This window comes from Podarcis bocagei (genome assembly GCF_964188305.1).
Source record: "Podarcis bocagei genome assembly, chromosome: Z".
NCBI lineage: Eukaryota > Metazoa > Chordata > Lepidosauria > Squamata > Lacertidae > Podarcis > Podarcis bocagei.
The window spans coordinates 17546804-17566472 of NC_138140.1; the positions used below are offsets into that span (position 1 = coordinate 17546804).

The window sequence follows — 19669 nt, forward strand, 5'->3', positions numbered from 1 at the left end:
CAACCAAGTTGAGTCTCACCCTGAACTTGCTTTGGAGGAGGCAGAGTGGGCAAGGGCCATGCAGCTCAGCAAAGCATCTACACATTGAAGATCCCAGGTTCAATCCCTGAGGGCAGCTCCAAATAGGGCTGGGAACACCCCCTGCCTGAAACCTTTGCCCATTGGTCTTCAACTGGTAGGTTTGGACCCACTGAGTTGTGGCCTGATCCATGTCACAACAGGAGCACCACCACCATGCAAATATATAGGAAAAGACTAACAAATGCATGTTTTGGATTAAAAGTGGGACCTGGGTCTGAGAATATAAGAACATAAGAAGAGTCCTGCTGGATCAGACCAATGGTCCACCTACTCCAGCATCCTGTTCTCGCAGTGGCCACCCAGATGCCCATGATGGGAAGCAGGACCCAAGCACAAGAGCCATCTTCCCTCCTGGGGCTTCTGGCAATTGGTATTCAGAAACATTTACTGCCTCCAACCATGGAAGCAGAGCAAGGCCGTCATGACTCGCAGCCGTTGATAGTCCTTTCCTCCATGAATTTGTCTAATCCTCTTTCAAACTTGAAGATATATGGTGCAGTCAATACTGACCTAGATGGAACATTGTTCTCTGGAGAGACACAGTCAGCCTGTGTGTCATACAGTGTATGCTAGATGGACCAATGTTCTGTCTAAACAGACTGAGAGGGTTTCAGGAGGAGGAGCCTTTGTTAAAATACTAGTCCTCATTATTCTGAATAAAGGATTAGATTAAACAGGAAGCTGCATTATTCAGAGACAGAACATCAATCCATCCAGTTCAGCACTGAACCAGGAGAAGGCAGCATCCTATGTTCTTATAAAGGTAAAGGTAAAGGGACCCCTGACCGTTAGGTCCAGTCGTGGCTGACTCTGGGGTTGCGGCGCTCATTTCGCTTTATTGGCTGAGGGAGCCGGCATACAGCTTCCGGGTCATGTGGTCAGCATGACTAAGCCGCTTCTGGTGAACCAGAGCAGCGCACAGAAACGCCATTTACCTTCCCGCCAGAGCAGTACCTATTTATCTACTTGAACTTTGACATGCTTTCGAACTGCTAGGTTGGCAGAGCAGGGACCGAGCAACGGGAGATCACCCCGTCATGGGGACTCGAACCGCTGACCTTCTGATCGGCAAGTCCTAGGCTCTGTGATTTAACCCACAGCGCTACCCGCGTCCCTCTTATACCACTGTATAAAACTGGAAACTCCGATGCTTGGTATTTGCTCAATTTTTTTGCGGGGGGGGGGGAACTTTTGTAAGACTTCTTCCATTCCCCCTTCTGTCCATGAGTCTACCTTCTCATAGCAGCAGGCAGTGATGTTGGATGGGAAATATTTCAGCACCTTCATTTTTCTGTGGAAATCCTCCAAGTTCATCAGCAACAATGAATGAATGCTGATCGCTAATGGCCACATTCAGGCAAGCTTGGCAGTGTCAAAGCCTTTCGCTTTGTTTACTAAACGCAAGTAAAACAACATAGTAAATCAAATTATTCTCGGGGGGGGGGGAGAGGCGGAGACGGGAACACACAGGGAAACATCCAATATAATCTAAAATATTCCTGATGATAATTACCTGAAATTGCCTAGGAAGATTTCCCAGTGACACATTTTTAAAGCTCCTTTGCATGCAAAGACTCCCTGCAAGGAGAAAGCTATTTCAGCCTCCTCCCTGCTGTGTTCAGGCCTCCATCACTGATATATCTGTCTCATCTTGCAAGGAGTCCCACCACCACCACCTCAATACTGGGGCATATTCAACAGTGGTGACTGGGAGTGGCCGCCGAGACCATATAACACCGGTCCTGAGAGATCTGTATTGGCTCCCAGTCCGGCTTCCGTGCTGGTCATGGGACCGAGACGGCTCTGGTCGCCCTAACAGATGATCTCCGTAGGCAGCTGGATCGAGGCGGGTCGGGGCTGCTGATTCTTCTAGACCTGTCAGCAGCCTTCGACATGGTCGATCACGAACTTCTGGACCACCGCCTTGCCGACGTGGGGATCCAGGGCACAGTCCTTCAATGGCTGCGCTCGTTTCTCTCCGGTCGGGGACAGAGGGTGGCGCTTGGGGGGGAATTGTCATCGCGCCACTCCTTGGTGTGTGGAGTGCCTCAGGGTGCGATTCTCTCCCCGATGCTTTTTAACATCTTTATGCGCCCCCTCGCCCAGCTTGTCCGGAGTTTTGGGCTGGGTTGCCATCAGTATGCCGATGACACCCAACTCTATCTGTTGATGGATGGCCATCCTGACTCGGCCCCAGATACACTGACCAGATGTTTGGAAGCTGTGGCTGGATGGTTACGTGGGAGCCGGTTGAAGTTAAATCCTTCGAAGACAGAGGTCCTCTGGCTGGGACGGAGCGATATGGGATTGAGGGGGCAACTCCCATCTCTTGAGGGGGTGCAATTAGTGCCAGCATCGTCCGTTAAGAGTTTGGGTGTAATCTTCGATACCTCCCTCTCTATGAACTATTTTGATTGTTGTTAGCCGCCCTGAGCCCAGCTGAAGGAGGGGTAGCGGTGCTGTGAGTTCATCGCTCTTTCCGCGGAAGCGAAGCCGCGCGGCTGTTACAGATGAGCGCTGATCCTTCTTCCTAAAATCAACGCTAAACTGCAAGCAACATACCCGTGAGTAAAGGGGTTTTAAATTTGGCAGAAGAAATTCGGTAAATTTGGCTGAAAGCGGGAGACGAGAAAAGGGAAGTCCGTCTTCCGACATTGCTGACAAGATCAAAGCAAAGCTTTTTAAAAACGGAAGCGTTTGAAACGGGACTGTGGGAAGCTTAAACTTTTTCGTGCTATAAGATCTGCTTATTTTACTGAGCTGAAGGTGGAAATGGACATTGACTAAAAGAAGTAGTAAATGGTGACTTTCCTCCTATCTTTTGTCTCCTTTGGGCTGTCTTTTTTAAAGAGCCAGATTGTCGGGCTGCCAGAGAGAGAGACTGTGTCAAACTGCGGAAACAGTTGCAAAACTTTGCTGAAACGTAACTGTTATATTTGAGCAGAAAAGACTGAATGGGATACTGTTACAAGCACCTTTCATGAAACTTTGTTGATCTATAAAAGGTGCTTTGGGAAACTTTGAGTTTATGAAGGGACTTTTGGACTAATGAATCTACTGTTTTGAAACAATTTGGAAATTTAATGGCGGATTACTTCCTTCTTTGTCTTTGAAACCTGGTGGTACTCCCCCTACAGGGCTTTCGGATTATAAAATCCTGGGAACTGACTTTTGTTTTGAATTCCATCTCACTGGTTGTTTACTTCTGAATTTGCCTTTCCCATGGAACAACAGACAATTTGACCTTGAACATTGACAGATGTGTAATGAGTGGTGCAGGGAGAACAAGAGCATCTAAAGCAAAGGAAACTAAAGAGGCTAAGGAAAAAGAAAAGGAAAGAAGACAATTTGTACAAACAACGTTGACCCAAGGACGCCGTTCGTCGGTTCCAGCTGTACTGGTGACCCATAGAGAACAAGGGGAAACAACTGAGAAGTCCACTGAGGAAGATATGGCAGCAGGTGGATCAGATACACTATTAAAACAAATATTGGAGCAATTATCAAGTTTAAACCAGAAGGTGGACGATCAGTCTGTGAAGATAGATAAAGCAACTTCCTCGATTCAAAAATTGACTGACCAAGTTTCCCAGCACACGCAAGCCATAGAGAAATTGCAAGGAGCAACAGCGGAAAATCGGGAATTAGCTGGAGAAGCAATCCAGAAAGTGGGAGTTCTACAAAAAGAGGTTGAAGAAATAAAAGGAGAAGTTAGGCCCCTGCACAAACAGGTGGGTGAACAACAAGTCTATCTGTCAATGGTGGAACTGAAAAACCGCGAGAGCAACATCAAATTGAGAGGCATCCCGGAACTCGAGCAAGGAGACTTGATTGGATACTTAACACAGGAATTCTCGAAGTTCTGGGGTTTAAAGGAAGATACAGATTTTAGGATAGTCTCGGCATATAGACTGGGAAGACTGGTAAGGAAAGACAGATCCAGAGACTGTTTGATAATTTTAAGAACAAAGGAAGAGAGAGACAAGATCCTAGGCCTTCATTTCAAAAAAGCAATTGAAATACAAGACAAAAGGGTGGAAATTTACAGAGATATCCCGAGGCAACTGCTGGACCTTAGAGCCACCTATACAGAATTAGCAAAATTGCTGAGACACAACGCAATTCCCTATAGGTGGGAGTTTCCACAGGGATTATCCTTCACCTACAAAGAAAGGAAGGTTAAAATAAGAACACCTGAAGATAACCAAAAGTTCCTTCACGACCACGGAGAAGATCTCCAAAAAGGAGCGGATTGGCTTCCAGGTTTACCAGCACCAATACTGCCCGGAAGTGGGCCAACGCCTACACCCTCGGGATCTGAGAAAAAGGAAGACACCCCATCTTAAGAACATTTTAAATAAAACAGGATGTCTCTGCAGCTACTTAGTTGGAACATAAATGGCGGGAATTCTCCGGAAAAAAGGAGAAGGATATTTCATATCCTAAAAAAAGAACAATTGGATGTAATATGTTTGCAAGAAACACATGTGACTAGGCTCCACAGGAAAGTATTAATCAATAAAAGACTTGGTCAAGAATTTATCTCATCAGACAAAGTTAAAAAAAGAGGTGTTGTAATTTATGCAAAGGAGAACCTGTCGCCAAAATTTCTATTCAAAGATGATCATGGAAGAATTCTCGCAATTGAAATTCAAACACAAGGAGAGAAGATTTTGATATTAGGAATTTATGCGCCAAATGATGGAAAATCAGAATTCTACAAGAAGCTGCATGAGACAATGATGGACTATTTGGACTATGCTAATATCATTGTGATGGGAGATATGAATGGGGTGGTGTCTACAAATATGGACAAATCCCAAAATCAAAACTTGACAACAGACGGCAGACTCCCTAAAACCTTTTTTGAAATGACAGACAATATGGACTTGATTGACATCTGGAGGACAAGGAACCCCTTGGGTAAAGAAGGAACCTTCTATTCTGAGGCCCACTTGTCATGGACACGAATCGACCAAATTTGGATATCTAGAGGGCTGGCTCCGAAAACGAGAAAGGTGGAAATCTGCCCAAAAACCTGCTCCGACCATAATGCCTTAAAAATGGAACTGAGACTTTTTCCAACTGGATCCTTCAGATGGAGAATGAATGACACCTTGTTAAGAGATCAAGAGATTGTGAAGAAGGCCCAAAAAACATTAAAGGACTACTTTGAAATAAATTTGAACACTACGGTGGAGAAAAGAACAATCTGGGACGCAAGTAAAGCTGTAATGAGAGGGTTTCTGATTCAACAGAATTCGATAAAAAGAAAATATTGGAATGGAAAAAAAGAAAAAATTTTAGAGATAATAAGTGAAGGAGAGAAAAAGCTGAGAATTAAACCAAAGTCAAAAGAGGTGCTAAGAGAGATCAAATTTCATCAAGCACAATATTCGAAACTGATCAATCAAGAGATTGAGTGGAAAATCAAACAAATGAAGCAGAGATCGTTTGAATCAGCAAATAAATGTGGAAAGTTGCTGGCTTGGCAATTGAAAAAAAGACAAAAGTTAAATACGGTTACAAATTTGGAGATTCAAGGAAAAATAGTTCAGAAACCAGAAGAAATAAGAAAGTGTTTTCACAGATATTTCAAAGAGCTTTACGCACAGGGGCCTCAGAAAGAATCGGAAATGGACCAATTTCTGGAAACAAATGGACTACCTAAAATAAGCCAAGATAAAAGATCAATCCTTAACAGCAAAATAACTCAACAGGAAATTGAAGGTGCCATCCAAAACATGCAGCTGGGCAAATCCCCAGGCCCGGACGGACTCACCTCCAAATATTATAAAACTTTGAAGGATTTCTTGATACAACCGTTGTTGGAGGTTTGTAACCAGATCATGGAGGGGAGAAAGGCACCGGAAACGTGGAAAGAAGCATTCATCACATTGATTCCCAAGTCAGAAAGGGAAAAGACTCAGCTTAAGAACTACCGTCCCATCTCACTCCTGAATGTGGATTACAAAATATTTGCAGACATTTTAGCAAGTAGACTTAAAAATGTATTAAATGAAGTAATTCACAAGGACCAAGCAGGCTTTCTCCCTGGTAGACACATGTCGGACAATACCAGGAACATTATTGATATATTGGAGCTGTTACGAATTAGAAACACAAGGGCTGCTTTAATCTTTATTGATGCGGAGAAAGCATTTGACAACATTTCTTGGATGTTTATGAAGAAGAACTTGAAAGGGATGGGAGTGGGACGGGGGTTTGAAAATGGATTAGAAGCAATTTATGCAGAACAAAAAGCTAAACTGATAGTGAACAATGTGGTATCGGAAGAACTTCGAATCGAAAAAGGGACACGACAGGGGTGCCCTTTATCCCCTCTGCTATTTATTTCTGTTCTGGAGGTATTGCTGAATATGATTAGGGAGGACCAGTTGGTGCAAGGTATAGTGGTCGGAGCGAAACAATACAAACTGAAAGCTTTCGCAGATGACTTAGTCTTGACATTACAGGAGCCAGAATCTAGCACAAAAAGAGTTTTGGAACTTATCCTGGAGTTTGGTCGGGTGGCGGGATTTAAGTTAAACAAACAAAAAACTAAGGTTTTGGTTAAAAATCTGACACCTACAGAGATAGAGGGGTATCAGAAAGAGACAGAGTTAAGTGTGGTTAAAAAAGTGAAATACCTGGGAGTATCCTTGTCCACTAAAAATTTAAATCTTTTCAAAGATAACTATGAAAAATGTTGGTTGGAAATCAAAAAAGACTTGGATATATGGTCAAGATTGAAACTTACCTTGTCAGGCCGAATCGCAGCTATAAAGATGTGTGTTTTGCCAAAAATGTTATTCTTATTTCAAACCCTTCAGGTCGTGGACAGAATGGAATGCTTTGGAAAATGGCAGAAGGATATCTCTAAGTTTGTCTGGCAGGGCAAAAAGCCCCGAATAAAATTTAAAATACTAACCGACTCAAAAGACAGAGGGGGATTTGCCCTGCCGGACTTAAGGTTGTACTACGAAGCTGCAGCCTTCTGCTGGTTGAAGGATTGGTTTCTGTTGGAAAACACCGATGTCCTAGATCTGGAAGGGTTTGACAATGTGTATGGTTGGCATGCATATTTGTGGTATGACAAGGCGAAGATTCACAAACTGTTTAAAAACCATATTGTCAGAAAATCAATTTTTGCCGTCTGGATGAAGTATAAGGATCTATTAGAAAGTAAGACCCCAAGGTGGTTATCACCTGTGGAAGCTAAGATTTCTAAAAAAAAGGCCCAATATGGAGGCCTATTGGCCAAAATATTGGGAATTGATTGAAAGAGTTGGAGATAATTGGAAGCTCCAAAGCCAGGACAAACTAAAAGGTAAGGTGCGAGATTGGTTACATTATGCTCAAATTCAAGAGGTATTCAGAATGGATAAAAAAGTGGGTTTCCAGTTGGAGAAATCGAAACTGGAGACGGAGTTACTAGAACCAAGGACTAAGGTACTTTCAAGGATGTATGACTTGCTGCTTAAATGGAACACACAGGATGAGACAGTTAAATCTGCTATGATTAAATGGGCACAGGATGTAGGACACAACATTATGTCTGAGGACTGGGAAAGGTTATGGAACACCGGTATGAAATTCACGGCATGTAGTGCCTTGAAAGAGAACATTATGAAAATGGTATACCGGTGGTACATGACCCCAGTCAAGTTGGCTAAAATATATCATCTTTCTGATAATAAGTGTTGGAAATGCAAGGAGGCAGAAGGGACATTCTTTCACCTCTGGTGGACCTGCCCGAAAGTAAAGGCCTTTTGGGAAATGATACATAATGAGTTGAAAAAGGTATTTAAATATACCTTTTCTAAGAAACCAGAGGCCTTTCTCCTGGGCATGGTGGACCGGAAGGTGCCAAAGAAGGACAGAACCTTGTTTATGTATGCAACCACAGCAGCTAGGATTCTCATCGCTAAGTTCTGGAAAACACCAGATTTACCCACACTGGAGGACTGGCAGACGCAGTTGATGGACTACATGGAGTTGGCAGAAATGACTGGCAGAATCCGAGATCTGAGCGAAGAAACAATGGAGGAGGACTGGAAAAAATTTAAGGACTATTTGCAAAAACATTATAAGTTGTTTGAATGTTAAGATAGCGCACGATTAAGAAACATTATGCTTCTGCATTTTATTTTAAGCAAATGATAAAGTAAGCATTGATGGAAAAAACGAGACACATTTGAAACAAAATATTATGTTTATTAAGAGTTTTAAAATTAAATTACAAATTTTTGAAATTGGTAACATAATATATTTAAAGGTATAATAAGATGGGAAACAAGATAACAAATTGCTGAACTGGCTAGAACAATGAATGCAATGCTGAGAGGATGTGAGGAGGTCCAAAAGTTGAAGGACTGTTGAAGGACGTTAAGGAAAGTTTCTTAATATTTTTTCTTTGTTTATTTTTCTTCATATACATATATATAAAAAATGTTTCTTGTATGTTGCCATGTAAACAAATTTGTTAACCTGTGAAAAGAAACGCAATAAAAAATCTATATAAAAAAAAAAAAAAAAAAAGAGTTTGGGTGTAATCTTCGATACCTCCCTCTCTATGGAGGCGCAGATTACAGCTATAACAAAGGCGGCATTTTTTCATCTCCGCCAAGCTAAGCAGTTGGCTCCTTATCTCTCTCGCCCTGACCTAGCCACTGTGATCCATGCGACGGTCACCTCCAGACTGGATTATTGTAACTCGCTCTACGTGGGGCTGCCCTTGAGACTGACCCAGAAACTCCAACGGGTGCAGAATGCCGCGGCGAGACTCCTTATGGGGTCTTCGCTGCGAGATCATATCCATCCGGTATTATACCAGCTGCACTGGCTCCCGGTGGAGTACAGGATCAGGTTTAAGGTGCTGGTTTTAACCTTTAAAGCCCTATACGGCCTAGGACCCTCGTACCTACAGGACCGCCTCTCCTGGTATGTCCCACAGAGAAATTTACGGTCTGCAAATAAAAACACCCTAAAGATCCCAGGCCACAGAGAGGTTAGGTTGGCCTCAACTAGAGCCAGGGCTTTCTCAGCCGTGGCTCCAATCTGGTGGAACGCTCTGTCACAAGAGACTAGGGCCCTGCAGGACCTGACATCCTTCCGCAGGGCCTGCAAGACAGAGCTGTTCCACCAGGCTTTCTGTCAGGGCGCAGCCTGACCCCCTCCTCTGGCAATCTGCACAAAATTTTGCTTGATGGTTGCCATTAATTTGAGTTTAATTTGGTTGCCATTAATTTGATTTTAATTTGATTTAATTAATTTTATAATGAATGTTTTAAAATGTTGAACTATTTTGATTGTTGTTAGCCGCCCTGAGCCCAGCTTCGGCTGGGGAGGGCGGGATATACCGTATTTTGCGCCCCATAAGACGCTCCGGCCCATAAGACGCACCTAGTTTTTTGGGGGGGAAATAAAGGGAAAAAATTATTTCCCCCCCAGGCGCGGGGCTGGGGCAGCCCGAGCTTCCCCCGACCCCAGCCCCCAAACAGGCAGCTCTCTGCAAGCCGTGGGAGCCCAGCGGTGGTTCCCGCTGCTTGAGGAGAGATCCGCGAAGCCTGCACGTGCTGGGATCAGCGCTTGCAGGCTTCGGGATGCCTGCAACTCTCCCCAAGCAGTGGGAACGTTCCCGCTGCTTGGGGAGAGATCCGCGAAGCCTGCGCGTGCTGGGATCAGCGCGCGCAGGCTTCGGGATGCCTGCAACTCTCCCCAAGCAGTGGGAACGTTCCCGCTGCTTGGGGAGAGATCCGCGAAGCCTGCGCGTGCTGGGATCAGCGCACGCAGGCTTCGGGATGCCTGCAACTCTCCCCAAGCAGTGGGAACGTTCCCGCTGCTTGGGGAGAGATCCGCGAAGCCTGCGCGTGCTGGGATCAGCGCGCGCAGGCTTCGGGATGCCTGCAACTCTCCCCAAGCAGTGGGAACGTTCCCGCTGCTTGGGGAGAGATCCGCGAAGCCTGCACGTGCTGGGATCAGCGCTTGCAGGCTTCGGGATGCCGGCAACTCTCCCCAAGCAGTGGGAACGTTCCCGCTGCTTGGGGAGAGATCCGCGAAGCCTGCACGTGCTGGGATCAGCGCTTGCAGGCTTCGGGATGCCGGCAACTCTCCCCAAGCAGTGGGAACGTTCCCGCTGCTTGGGGAGAGATCCGCGAAGCCTGCACGTGCTGGGATCAGCGCTTGCAGGCTTCGGGATGCCTGCAACTCTCCCCAAGCAGTGGGAACGTTCCCGCTGCTTGGGGAGAGATCCGCGAAGCCTGCACGTGCTGGGATCAGCGCTTGCAGGCTTCGGGATGCCTGCAACTCTCCCCAAGCAGTGGGAACGTTCCCGCTGCTTGGGGAGAGAACCGCGAAGCCTGCACGTGCTGGGATCAGCGCTTGCAGGCTTCGGGATGCCGGCAACTCTCCCCAAGCAGTGGGAACGTTCCCGCTGCTTGGGGAGAGATCCGCGAAGCCTGCACGTGCTGGGATCAGCGCTTGCAGGCTTCGGGATGCCGGCAACTCTCCCCAAGCAGTGGGAACGTTCCCGCTGCTTGAGGAGAGGTCCGCGAAGCCTGGAGAGCGAGAGGGGTCGGTGCGCACCTACCGCTCTCGCTCTCCAGGCTTCAGCGAAAGCCTGCATTCGCCCCATAAGACGCACCCACATTTCCCCTTCATTTTTGGAGGGGAAAAAGTGCGTCTTATAGGGCGAAAAATACGGTAAATAAAATTTATTATTATTATTATTATTATTATTATTATTATTATTATTATTATTATTACGTTTCCAAGCACAATTCAAAGTGTTAGTGCTGACCTTTAATGCCCTAAATGGCATCAGCCCAGTATATGTGAAGGAGCGTCTCCACCCCCATTGTTCAGCCCAAACACTGAGGTCCAGCACCGAGGGTCTTCTGGCGGTTCCCTCACTGCGAGAAGTGAGATTACAGAGAACCAAACCAGGCAGAGGGCCTTCTCGGTAGTGGTGCCCACCCTGTGTAATGCCCTCCCAGCAGATGTCAAGGAAATAAGCAACTATATTACTTTTAGAAGACATCTGAAGGCAGCCCTGTTTAGGGAAGTTTTTAATGTTTAATGCTGTATTGTGTTTTTAATATTTGGTTGGAAGCCGCCCAGAGTGGCTTGGGAGGCCCAGCCAGAGGGGCCGGGTATAAATAAATAAATAAATAAATAATAAATAAATAATTTCCTTCACTTGCGATCTACCACTTTAGGGCTCCACCACCTCATTCCAGTTCATAGGCAGGCCAAGCCTGAGGTTTATTGCATCAAGCAGATGCTCCACCTATGAGTGCAATGTAAATTCCAAGTACCATGACCACCATGGTCAAATCTACACCATGCCTTCAAAGTATATGGCTTTCCCCCAGAGAATCCTGGGAACTGTACTCCACAAAGCACTACAATTCCAGCACCTTTAACAAATTACAGTCTCTAGGGTTATTTGAGGTGTGCTTTAAATATATGGGTGTGGACATGGCAGATAATTCCAAGGGTTGTATCCAAGTAAGAGCAGACACACAGGAATGGAGCCAAGTTCTCCATGCCCATTATTTTAAATGAGAGAGGGTTGTAACTTAGCGGTAGAGCACCTGCTTGGCATGCAGAAGGTCCCAGGTTCAATCCCAGATGGGATCTTCAGGGAGGGGCTGGGATTGTTTCCTGCCTGAAACCCTGGAGAGCCCCTGCCTGTCAGGGTAGGGGCTCAGCTAGACTGGTAAAGAAAAAGCTATTTATGGTACAGTACACAGTATATGGGGATGCGGGTGGTGCTGTGGGTTAAACCACAGAGCCTTGGACTTGCCGATCAGAAGGTCGGCGGTTCGAATCCCCGCGACGGGGTGAGCTCCCATTGCTCGGACCCTGCTCCTGCCCACCTAGCAGTTCGAAAGCACGTCAAAGTGCAAGTAGATAAATAGGTACCACTCCTGCGGGAAGGTAAGTGGCGTTTCCGTGCACTGTTCTGGTTCGCCAGAAGCGGCTTAGTCATGCTGGCCACATGACCCGGAAGCTGTACGCCAGCTCCCTCGGCCAATAAAGCGAGATGAGCGTCGCAACCCCAGAGTCGGTCACGACTGGACCTAATGGTCAGGGGTCCCCTTTACCCTTTATATGCGTTGTACATGCAATATAACATTGTGCCACCAGGTGGCGATGTGGAGTCCCATTTTTCTCTACCTGTTTTCCCTGTTTATACTGTATTTACAACACTTTAAATTGAAACACTTCTCTGATGTGTCTAGATCCAGCCTAGATGATACTGAGCTAGATTCCTGTTTTCAATTAATTCTTTATTCAAAACTATGAGAACTAGCACCTTGCTTTTCAGGGAAATGGTTGTAGCTCAGTGACAAAGCATCTGCTTTGGATGAAGGAGGTTCCAGGTTGAAAAGCAGGGTGGAGAAGGTCTGTTGCCAGTCAGTTTAGATGAAACAGTACAGGGTGGACCCAACACACTAATGTTCCTAAAGACAAGATGTTGCTAGCCCTCCTAAATGGCACATTTTCCACCAGGTACAAAACACTGAGCTTTTTAAGTGCCCAGAAATAAAACATCACCACAAAAGTCCAGCCTCGAAGGACGGCAGAGGTTCTGTGTAGGCCAAATGAAAATGTATCAGCAGAAGAACTTTCCGCATCCCTGAGATGGAAGGTTTAAAACACAATTTCTTGCACACCAGGAGTTCCACTCTCCACCCTCCTTTTACACTGCTGGTAAGTCAGACTCCATCTGCTCCTTTTTATAACTATGAGACAAATCATCATCTGCACAGACTCTGAAGCAAGAGACGGTGCTTGTCCTTTCGATTAAAAAAACAACAGCAATAACAACTTGCTCAAAAGCTAGTCATCCCACAAACAAACAGCTCAGACAGGTGCGCTACACAACACTTGTTTATTTTAAACAGGACTAGATCACTCTCTCCTTAGTCATGCTGGCCACATGACCCGGAAGCTGTCTGCGGACAAACGCCAGCTCTCTCGGCCTATAAAGCGAGATGAGCGCGCAACCCCAGAGTCGGTCACGACTGGACCTAATGGTCAGGGGTCCCTTTACCTTTAGATCACTCTCGGAGGCCCTTCCAGCTCTACAATTCTGTGGTTCTACTATTCTATGGTCTGCATATGTCAGAGACTACTGAAGTGGGGGTGCAACCAATGTAGAAGGTTCAGACCTTTGGCCCTCCAGTTGTTGCTCACCTCCCTCATCCCCCAACTGCTGGCCATGCTATCTGGGGCTAGTGAAATAGGTTAGGTGTGAGGCAGTGACTAGCTCAGGTCCAGTCAGTGAGCTTCATGGCCGAGTGGGGGATTTGAACCTGAGTCTCCCAGGTTTTACTCTGACCCTCTAACCACTGCACCACACTGGCATGTTGGGAAGCTTGGAAGCTTCACAAAAGGAAAGTTTGGTTTTGCTGCAGCTGTCCTTTGAGGGGCAAAAATGACCAATACAGGAGACCTATGAATAGATTTGCAAAGCTGTTTTAAATTTCCTGATAACACTGCCAAGTTCAATAGGTGACATTGAAATGGTGCTGGGGTGTGCATGTGTGTGTTGAATCATATACAATTTAGATGTTTAAACTTAAAACACTTAAAATGTATTTATACTAGCCTCTTCTTCACTTTATATGAACTGCTCCAAAGGCAGACCATCAGCCATGAGACCTGTACAGAGAAACCTTAAGCGACAGGCAGCTACGTATTACCGTATTGGCCCGAATATAAGCCGCACCCAAATATAAGCCACACCTTTAAAATTGGAGGGGGGGAATAAATAAATATCCGAATATAAGCTGCTCCATTCCTTGCTGCTCCTGGCTGCATACTGGGGGTGGGGGGTGGATTGGAGCCGTACTACGTTGCCAGTGGCCTTTCCCCTTCCTCGCTCTCTCCCTTCCCGAACTTGCGAGAGAGGACAGGGGGCAGACACTGCTTTGCCTGCTCCTGGTGCTGTTTGCCCCCGTGCTCCTGGCTTCATACTGTAAGGTCGTGAATATAAGCCGCACTTTCCATGGTCGGAATTTAGGGGGGAAGTGGGGCTTATATGCAGGCCAATACAGTATGTTTTTATTCCATCCTTTCTGCAAAGAGCTCATGGTGGAGTACATAGCCCCCAACCCCCTTATCCTCATGACAATTCTGCAGGGGTAGGCTAAGCAAAGACAAAACAAGCCCTACTGCCCCCTCCTCTCCTTCCTGGGGTGAGTCAGACCATTGGTCCATCTAGCTCAACATTGTCCACACTGACCAGCAACAGCTGTCCAAGGAACATTCCCGACCCTATCTGGAGACGTCAGGGATTGAACCTGGGACCAGCTGTGTGCAAGGCAAAGGCTCTGCTGCTGAGCTACAACCTTTGCCTTAAAAATAACATAAGATTCTAGTCTTCATGGTTACAAACAGAAGGGCTGAATTGGATGCTGTCTTTTACCAAATCAGACAACTGGTCCATCCAGCTAAGTAATGCCTACATTGACTGGCAGTAGCTCTCCAGGGTTTTTTGCACAAGGGATGTTCCCAACCCTAAAGGTAAAGCTAAAGGTACCCCCCTGACCGTTAGGTCCAGTTGCGGATAACTCTGGGGTTCCGCACTCATCTCGCTCTATAGGCTGAGGAGCTGGCGTTTGTCCACAGACAGCTTCTGGGTCATGTGGTCAGCATGACTAAGCCGCTTCTGGAAAACCAGAGCAGCGCACGGAAACGCCGTCTACCTTCCTGCTGCAGCAGTACCTATTTATCTACTTGCACTTGACGTGCTTTTGAACTGCTAGGTTGGCAGGACCGAACAACAGGAGCTCACCCCGTCGTGGGGATTCAAACCACCGACCTTCCGATCAGCAAGCTCTAGGCTCTGTGGTTTAGATCACAGCGCTACCCATGTTCCCAACCCTACCTGGTGATAAAAACAGAGGTAAAACTCAGGACCTCCTGCATGCAAAGCTCCACCATTGAGCTTGACCATTTCTGTACATGGTCAAGGATCGGGAACAATGTTAGGGAGCTGGCAACATCTGGGAGGCCAGAGGTTCCCCATTCTTGCACAAGACACCTGATGCACCTACCACACCCAACCTGGACTTCATTTTTATGGGTTTGGGACAACAACTCTACCTGCCCAGACTAACAAGAGGGTTCATTTGGCATCTCCAAAACCCACAAAATATAGACAATGATTTACTGAAGAAGTGAACCAGAAAACATCCAGGTGAATAAATCCAGCTGACAAATGTGCCAAGTCTCAGAAGCTTTTTCATCTCTAGTACACAACAGAAGCAAACGTGGCAAGATTAGATTAGATCACGGTACAGCTCCAGCCTGCACTTTAAAAACAAAATGAAACGGGACATTCTTTCAACCTTGACACCACTGACTTGCCAACTCAAACAGAGCCTGTCAACCAGCTAACCTTCTAATCACATATGTGCCATTATCCAAGATGGCCCAACACCATGAACTCAGTACCTTGTCCATGAAAAGCCTCCCTCCTAAGAAGAGATTGATTTAGAAGGCAGTTGCAAGGCTTCAGAACTGGGGCTCATTGTGAGACACTGCATTTCCTCGTCATTTAAATGAGAATTGCAGGTACTGTAGATCTGTGGTGGTTCAGCAGTAGAGCATCTGCTTTGCATGCAGAATGTCCCAGGTTCAATCCCCAATGGCATGTCCAGATGGGGCTGCCTGAAACCCTGAAGAACTGCTGCCCATCAGCGTAGACCAGGGGTCAGCAAACTTTTTCAGCAGGGGGCCGGTCCACTGTCCTTAGGACCTTGTGGGGGGCCAAACTATATTTTTTTAATGGGGGGGGGAATGAATGAATTCCTATACCCCACAAATAACCCAGAGAGGCATTTTAAATAAAAGGACACATTCTACTCATGTAAAAACATGCTGGTTCCTGGACTGTCCGCAGGCCGGATTTAGAAGGCAATTGGGCTCTCGAGCCTTAGTTTGCCTACCCATGGCGTAGACAATGCAGAGCTGGATGGGATCAGTGGCTTGACTCTTTGTAAGGCAAGCTTCTTATGTGCTTTTCAACCCAGTTGGAGGTTCTTCCACTAGTTTCCATACTTCAAGGCATCAAATTTATCTGCTCACATGATTTTACGGGCCAAAGGATTCAGCAATAGGCTCTGTAGGACCCAACCCTAAATCCCTGGAAGACCATAAGGCAGGACCCAGGGTGCGGTGTTGACTAGCAGCTACTGTTCAATATCAGTATCAGTGGTATCCAACAGGATTCCATGAACATAGAAAGAGCTCAACTGCTGGGGAAAACCAGATGTCCCAATGGGAAGCCACCAAGCAGCAACCAAGTACAACAGCAACTCTCCCCTCTGCAGGGATTTCAAATAGTCCCTACAGAGAGGTCTCAGCCAAGAAAGTGAAATAAGGAGCGCAAACCCTGCAGCAATCTATTTATGGCTGCATACATACCATACATTTAAAGCACGTTTCCTCCCCCCAAGAATCCTGGGGATTGTAGTTCGCTAGGGGTGCTGGGAAGTGCAGCTCTGTGGGGGGTAAACTACAGCTCCTTGGACAACTGGGTGGGGGAGTAATCATTGTTTAAAGTGGTATGATCCTGCTGCAAATTACAAGTACAGACGAGGCCTAACGCTGCATACACCCCATACATTTAAAGCACATGGCTTTCCCATGATAGTTTGCCCCCCCCCCTGCCCACATAGAGCTACAATCTCCAGCACCTTTAGTAAACTACAACTTGCAGAAGTGTTTGGGGGAAGTCCTGCAGTTTAAACGTATGGTGTGCACATAGTCCATGTAGCTCCATGTGCATACTGAACTATAAGACCAGACCAGCAGCTGCCTTATGGAGGTTACACATCTACATTTCAGAGGCGAGGAAGAGGAGGGACCTCTCAAGAAATGGAGACGGGCAAGTAGAGTTACAACAGTTTGGTTTCATCACATTACATGTTTAGGACAGGCAAATTAAGTGCGTATCTTCAAAGGGTTCCAGCCAAAGAGGCCATGAAGTACGCATCACGCTTTTTGATAGAACAGCAGCAGACACACCTGTCATTTGCGCCCGAATAAAGCACAAATTACAGGCCTCCCTGATCCTGGGCCAGTTTATTTAGACAAAGCAAATGTCAAGTTCTATGGGGCTTACACTCAAGCAAGGCTGCAATCCCAGAAGCAAAGGCTCAGGCCCTGTCCTTAGCAGGTTTGTGCTTTACTCCTGAGTAAGAAGGCAACCCTAGATACATGCTAGAGGGCCCATGTTTACATAGGAAGCTGCCTGATACAGAGCCAGAACATTGGTCCATCCAGTTCAATGCTGTCCAGTCTCCCAACCCTAGCTAGAGATGCTGCTGAGAATTGAATCTGGGACCTTCTACACACAAAGCAGTTGCTCTGTCACTGAGTTATCGCCCTTCTTAGGAAGACAGTCAAACCCTTGGCCTACCTAGCTCAGTATCGTCTGACTTGCAGCAGCTTTCCTGGGTTTCAGACAGTGAGTTTATTTCCCAGCGCTGCCTAGAGATGCCTTTGGGGATTGAACCTGGGGCCTTCTGCATACCAAGCAGCTGCTCTACCACCGATCTATTGTAGAGTTGATTTACCCTCAAAGCTGCAATACAGTCTGCTGCATGGTAGGTTCCCTTACTGAAAAACCTTTTCACATTTATACCGCAAAGATAGTGGGTCAACTGTGGAGATGAGAAGCCCATTCAGGAGGTTTCTAGCCAGCTTTAAAATCAAGCCCTCTCCACTGCTGCATAAGTCATCGGATGGGCCAACCTCACTTCTAACCATCTGTCTCTTTGCAGGAACAGCGTACAATCCAGGCACTGTATAAAATGTCACACTTGCTATTATCAGGGGACTGCAGCTAGATAAATCAAGGTGTGGGTTGTTGTTTTTTGTGGAGGGGAGAATACTGCCAGACTCAACCCTCTACCAGGGAACTTTACACTCCCCTACCCACAAAACACGCAGCCATTAGTTAAATAAGCCCCCAGTACCAGAGATTCTAGGAGACAGAGGTAAAAAATTGTTTGCAGAGATTATGGATCAAAGCCCACCCACAAAGGCAGGGACCAGGCTGCAAAACCAATTTACTTATAGAAGAAAAACTACAAAAATTATATTAAAAGGAAGCCGATCTGATCCATCTGCAGGAAACCGTGGCTGGATATATAGCTACGATTTTTCAAATGACAGTTTTTAAGTGCCTTGGCCAATGCAGTTCTATGTAGGAGACAGGCTGGGAAAATCTGCTCATTAAAAACAGCAGCTGGGAATATCTATATCTGTATCTATATGGGGTGGTGTATTTTATATGCAAACACAGTTTTAAGCGCAAGGTCAGAAACTGAAGTAGCATCTGTTCTATTAAACCCCTTAACGCTGGAAGCGGAGTGGGGGGAGACATTAGCAAGTAAACATCTTTTCCTCAGTGCAACAGACGGAGGGAACCCCACCTCCCGCGCGCAATTAAGTTCCTGGTAACAATGCCCTGGGACTGCTTTTTATTTATCTTACCTGAACAGCCCTGGTGAAGAAAACGCCCGCGTCGGAGGCTAGCTTCTTCATGTTGAAATCCATGCCCAAGCACCCACAAAAAAATGGGACCGCGGAGAGAGGAGGCCGTGCTAGCGAGGCTGCCGGGGCATCCGTCTCAGCCGCTCCCTGCTTGGATGCTCAGCTCCTGCGCCCTCCTTTCCGCCCACCTGCCCAGCTCTAGGGAGGATGGAAATAAATAAATATCAAGCGGACGAGGCAGATCCTCGAGTGCACACAACGCCTTTTCTCCTCCTCCTCCCACCCCCCAGGAGGACCCATCAGCGCCCTCTGGCATCCTCTGGGCGGCCTCTTAAAGCGCAGGACGCACGGTGGCCCGGCCAGGAATTTCCATACGGACAGCCTGGCTACTGGATCAGGCCAAAAGGGGCCCAGCATTCTGTTCCCACGATGGCCAACCGGATTCCCCCAAGGGAAAACCCCCGAAGCAGGAAATCAGTGCAGTGGCTGCTGCTCCCCACAGAGTATGAGATAGACTTGCATTTGAGAATTTAACTCCTACTCTTATCTGCCATGGAGAAGAAGCGTGCTGTGAAGTAAGGCCAGTGGCCCAAATTGTCTGGCATCCTATTCTCACAGTGGCACAACCAGTAAGCACACAAAGGGGACCTGAGCACAAGAGCCCCTTTCCTCTCTTGTGGTTTCCAGCAAGCATTCAGAAGCATTACTGCCTCCAACCCAGTAGGCAGAGTATGGCCACTGCCAATAGCATTATTCTCCTCCATTAATTTGTCTGATCCTCTTTTGAAGTTAACCTGGAACCATTGCTGTCTTCTGCAGGAGCAAGTTCCATAGTTTAACTATGTGCTGCATGAAGGACTTTCTTCCATGAGCACTTGTCTCCTCCATAGGGGTGATTGGTTAATGCGCCCCAGGCATTGAAGAAGAGGGGCATTGGGGATCCTAAGGATGCAGCCCCCACAATCTGTTGGCTGTATGCAATGCTGGCCCTACTTAGAGTAGGACTATTGAAATTAATGGACACACAACTACCTAATCTGGGTGGCTACCATGAGAACAGGAGGCTGGG

General features: G+C 46.6%; 1 protein-coding gene across 4 annotated transcripts in view; it reads right to left on the bottom strand.

The window, feature by feature from the left end:
* The window catches only part of SH3GLB2 (SH3 domain containing GRB2 like, endophilin B2), a 57867-nt gene extending 38970 nt beyond the window's left edge, over nucleotides 1-18897 (bottom strand). For 3 of the 4 annotated variants that reach the window (XM_081178836.1, XM_081178835.1, XM_081178833.1), the window contains exon 1: nucleotides 18601-18897. In XM_081178836.1, coding sequence (XP_081034962.1) covers nucleotides 18601-18663 — 63 coding nt within the window. In that variant the 5' untranslated portion in view covers nucleotides 18664-18897. The remainder of the gene's footprint in view (nucleotides 1-18600) is intronic. The other variant, XM_081178834.1, reaches the window with a different exon arrangement.
* Between the last annotated feature and the right edge of the window lie 772 nt (nucleotides 18898-19669).